The 4,145-nt window shown below is 65.3% G+C and overlaps 1 protein-coding gene across 1 annotated transcript in view; it reads right to left on the bottom strand.

The window, feature by feature from the left end:
- DVL1 (dishevelled segment polarity protein 1) overlaps positions 1-4,145 on the bottom strand; it is a 9,696-nt gene that overhangs the window by 4,457 nt on the left and 1,094 nt on the right. The window contains 1 exon segment of the mRNA XM_015569680.1: positions 41-110. Within this exon segment, the coding sequence (XP_015425166.1) occupies positions 41-110 (70 nt within the window).

The following is a 4,145-nucleotide window of genomic DNA, read 5'->3' on the forward strand; positions in this document are numbered from 1 at the left end:
CCCACCCCGGCCGGGGCTCCTGCCACGGCCCCCAGCTCACCCAGGAGACGACGCGGCCATTGAAGCAGGGCAGCCTGGCATTGTCCGCTGAGATCTCCTCCTTCACCACCCTGCGGGCAGACGCTCCGTGAGGCCCGCACAGGGCCCTCTCCCCAGTGTGCTCCGGGGAGAAGCCCCCCAACCAGGGCGCCCAGCTGTCAGTCTGTGCGATGTCCCGCCCACCAGTCTCTTCCTGGGGCTCCTGTCATCCTCCTGAGGGCCCCTCCCAGTGCCCAGTCCCAGGGGCCAGACCTCCGGCCCTCAGCGCTGGCCTCACCCCCCGCAGCACCTGCGCCTCGAGCCCACCCTGCTCTGTGTGCGACGTGGGGAAGAGCTGCGAGGGAGGGGCTCTGCCTGCTCTCTCCTCCGCACCCCTCCCCCCAGCCCAGCACAGGGCCTGGGTCACAGCAGCCTCAGCCAGGACCCCACGGACACAGGCGGGTAGAGAAGGCACAGTACACGCGCCCCCACACGCACGCGCTCTCCGAGGGCAGGCCACCTGCCCCCCCAGGAGACAAGCAGGCCCCACCGGCTGCACCTGCCCAGCTCCAGACCGGAGAGGCCAGCTGGGCCCACCGACAGGCCCGCCTCGGAGTCAGAGAGCCCCTCCCTGGCCGTTGCAGTGGCCACACCCCCTGCACAGCGAGCAGCCAGGCCTATTTCTTTCTTTCATTATTATTTTTAAATATTTTTATTGCTTTCAGAGAGGAAAGGAGAAGGAGAAACATCAAGGGAGAAACATCAAGGATGCAAGAGCCCTAACCGGTTTGGCTCAGTGCATGGAGCGTCGGCCTGTGGACTGAAGGGTCCCAGTTCAATTCCGGTCAAGGGCATGTACCTTGGTTGCGGGCACATCCCCAGTGGGGAGTGTGCTGGAGGCAGCTGGTCAATGTTTCTCTCTCATCAATGTTTCTAACTCTCTATCCCTCTCCCTTCCTCTCTGTAAAAAATCAATAAAATATATTTTTTAAAAAAGGATTCAAGAGAATCATGGAACGGCTGCCTCCTGCATGCCCCCCACTAGGGACCCAGCCTGCAACCTGAACAGGAATTGAACCGTGACCTCCTGGTTCATAGGTCGACACTCAACCACTGAGCCCCGCCAGCCGGGCACCAGGCCTATTTCTTAATGTTGCCCCTGGTCAGGTGGCTTGAGGGTGGGGGAGGGCAGGAGGCAGAGGCCAGGGCAACACTAACTGGGAAGGAGGCCCATGACCCCTGGGTTCAGAAACAGGTGTGTGGGGGGGTCAAGGGCCAGGTTCAGAGAGGTGAGGGGGGCAGCAGCCAGCACAGCTGGCGAGGGGCCCTGGGGCAGGACAAGCATGGGCTGTGGCCCAGACACCCCCCATACTGCGGCCCCTGGGGGCCCAGGGAGCAGGCCGGGCCGGGCGGGGCCTGCAGCAGGAGGGCCAGACGCCCGCCCCCTGGAGCCCAGCCCTGCCCAGCACAGCAGGATTCCCAAGCCGAGCCCCGAGCCCAGGGGAGAGCAGGCCTGGGGCACCGGGAGGAAGCAGGCTCCCTCCGCGAGTCCTGGGCAGCGCAGGTGGCAGGAGCCCCCCGAGCTGGCACCCCACACTCCCGACCAGGGAGCAAGGCTTCACACACAGGGAGGGGGCCCTGGACCCTGGGGCAGAGGAGATGGAGGAGAGAGGGCCAACCTGGGGGGAGGGGGCCCCCGCTGGGTCCTGCGGCCACCCCGATGCCTTCCAGGGCCAGCCCCTCAGGCGCCAATAAGTGGGGCACCTCAACCTGCAGAAAAGGTCTCTCTCAGGCCCCCACCCCCCCAGGAAGAGAGGCCCCCACGTCTGCTGCCCCCACTTGGGCACCACAGCCTGCAGACCTGAGCGGCCAGGGAGGCCGTGACCTGGCCCAGACCCGAGGTGGTCAGCACAGGAAGACCTGGGGACATGGGGGCTCTGCCAGCTGCAGCTGATTGACCAGGGATGGGGGAGAGGGGGTGGGGGCCAGAGCACGGTCTCTGAGTGACGCAGCGAGACCCGGTCCCCACACAGCCAGGTGGCCCCTCCGGCGGCCTCCCTGCCTCACCAAGTTCCCCCCTTTCTAATTCACCCACAGTGAGGAACCCCCCTACCACGGGCACCCAGGCTCCCTCAGAGGCCCAGGAGCACCCACCTGCTCCCACTGCCCACCTGGCCAGGACCTCTCCATGACCCACCATCAAGGGCTGCCTGAGGCCTCAGGGCCCCCACTCAGCACAGAGGCCCTCCCAGCTCCCAGAGGCCCTGCTCCCCGGCCCTCCCCAGCCTGAGGACCCCGTCCTACACCCCCATCCGACACGCGTGACAGAGCATCCTGCCGTCCCCCTGGGGCGGGGCAATGGGGGCTCCACAGGCCCAGCCCCTTGGCCAGGACGGAAGGGAGGAGGACAGAGATGGAGGAGGAGACGCCGGAGCCCCCAGGACAAAGGGCACAGGCACTCCTCTCCTCGGGGAGGGCCCCACTGCTGGCTGGGAGCCCAGGGGGCACGGTTGGGAAAACACCTCCCGACAGCCCTGAGGCCCCCTGGGCCGGCCTCGCGGGGTGGAGAGCGGACCTCCGCAGCATCTCCACTGAGGCCACCCAGGCACCCCTGGTGGCTTCTTGCCCTTGACCTCAGAATTGCTGGTGAGATCCCAGTGAACCTGCAACGGGTGGCTGCCCGGCCCCACCCGCCACCCCTGCAGACCCACCCTGGGAGCCGAACGTGGCCAAGGGCCCAGGGGGACCCGAGGGGCCAGCCCCTCCCCGTGGGGCAGCTCTCAGTGCGTCCCCAGGGGCATGGGGTCCCCCATCGTCTCTTCCCGCCACAGAGCAGGAAGTTGGCAGAGAGCTTCCCTCACTAGGTGGCCCGCCGTGGCCAGGACGGACACTGAGGGAACTCAGGCCCAGCCCACAGTGGGGGTGGGGGGTGGGGGGTGGAGCAGGAGGCCCAGGCTCACCAGGATGCTCCTCGCAGCCCCCCAAGTGAGGCCGCCCTGTCATGGACCTGCCCGCCCTCCCCCCACACACCTCCAGTTCAGTCCGCTAGGCATCCAGGTCTCATTCACACTAAAGTGTAACAGATTTCCCCTCCCATTTAGCCCCCGAATAAATGGTTATCGGACAGGCAGGTCTTGGGGCTCTGCAGACAGATCTCGGGGGCAGGGGAGAAAGGAGGCAGCTGATGGGGGTCTTCGGTGACCTGGACACTAGCCAGCGATCCGGGGAGGAAATAAGCGAGCCCGTGCTGTCTGCCCACTGCGCCTTCCAGCGCCACCCAAATCCATTCCCCTGCTGAGCCCCCTCGAGCTCAGAGCTGCCCCTGCCTCCCAGCCGGGTCCTGCTCCTCCCCCAACCCAGCCATTTCCAGGCCTGTAGAACTCGTGCTGCTCCAAGACCCCACAGTCTGCCCACCCTCCTCCCCAGCCAGGGACCCACATGTCCTGCAAATCCCCCCGCAGGCCGGCCTCTGCGGGGCGTGCATGTGGGGTGGGGGGCTCTGCAGCTCGTGGGTGGCCCCCATGGCTCTGGGACACAACAGCAGGCCCCCAGGACATGGCCCAGAGCCTGGTCCGAGGGCGGTAAACTGGGGCCTGGGCACATGCCTGGCCACACCACAGGCTCTGTGCTGGCTTCAGTTCCTGACAGAGAGCACGTGTGGCTTTGGTGATCTTCATTAAAGTAGTAAACCAAGTTACCCCCGGCCGGCGTGGCTCAGTGGTTGAGCATCAACCTATGAACCAGGAAGTCAAGGTTCCATTCCTGGTCGGGGCACAGGCCGGGTTGTGGGCTCAAACTCTCTCATCGTTAATGTTTCTATCGCTCACTGCCTCTCCCTTCCTCTCTGAAATCAATAAAAATATTATATTTTAAAAACAAGTAAGTAATGATAGACTAAGTTAAAAGCAAAAGTGCCCGTTCACGGAGCGGACGGTAACAGCCACAGCAGCCCAGACCCGAGGGGCAGCGACTGTGAGGTGGCCCAGCAAGGGCAGGGAGGGGCACAGGACGCCCCACCCGCAGAACCTGGCCCCATGCGGCTCTGAAGCTGAGCCAGCAGGAAGGCCAGCCACACAGGCCGGGGCGTCCTGCCTCCAAGGCTGCCAGGGACACGCCCACCCCTCTCT

The sequence above is a fragment of the Myotis davidii genome, unplaced genomic scaffold (genome assembly GCF_000327345.1).
Source record: "Myotis davidii unplaced genomic scaffold, ASM32734v1 scaffold586, whole genome shotgun sequence".
Classification (NCBI taxonomy): Eukaryota; Metazoa; Chordata; class Mammalia; order Chiroptera; family Vespertilionidae; genus Myotis; species Myotis davidii.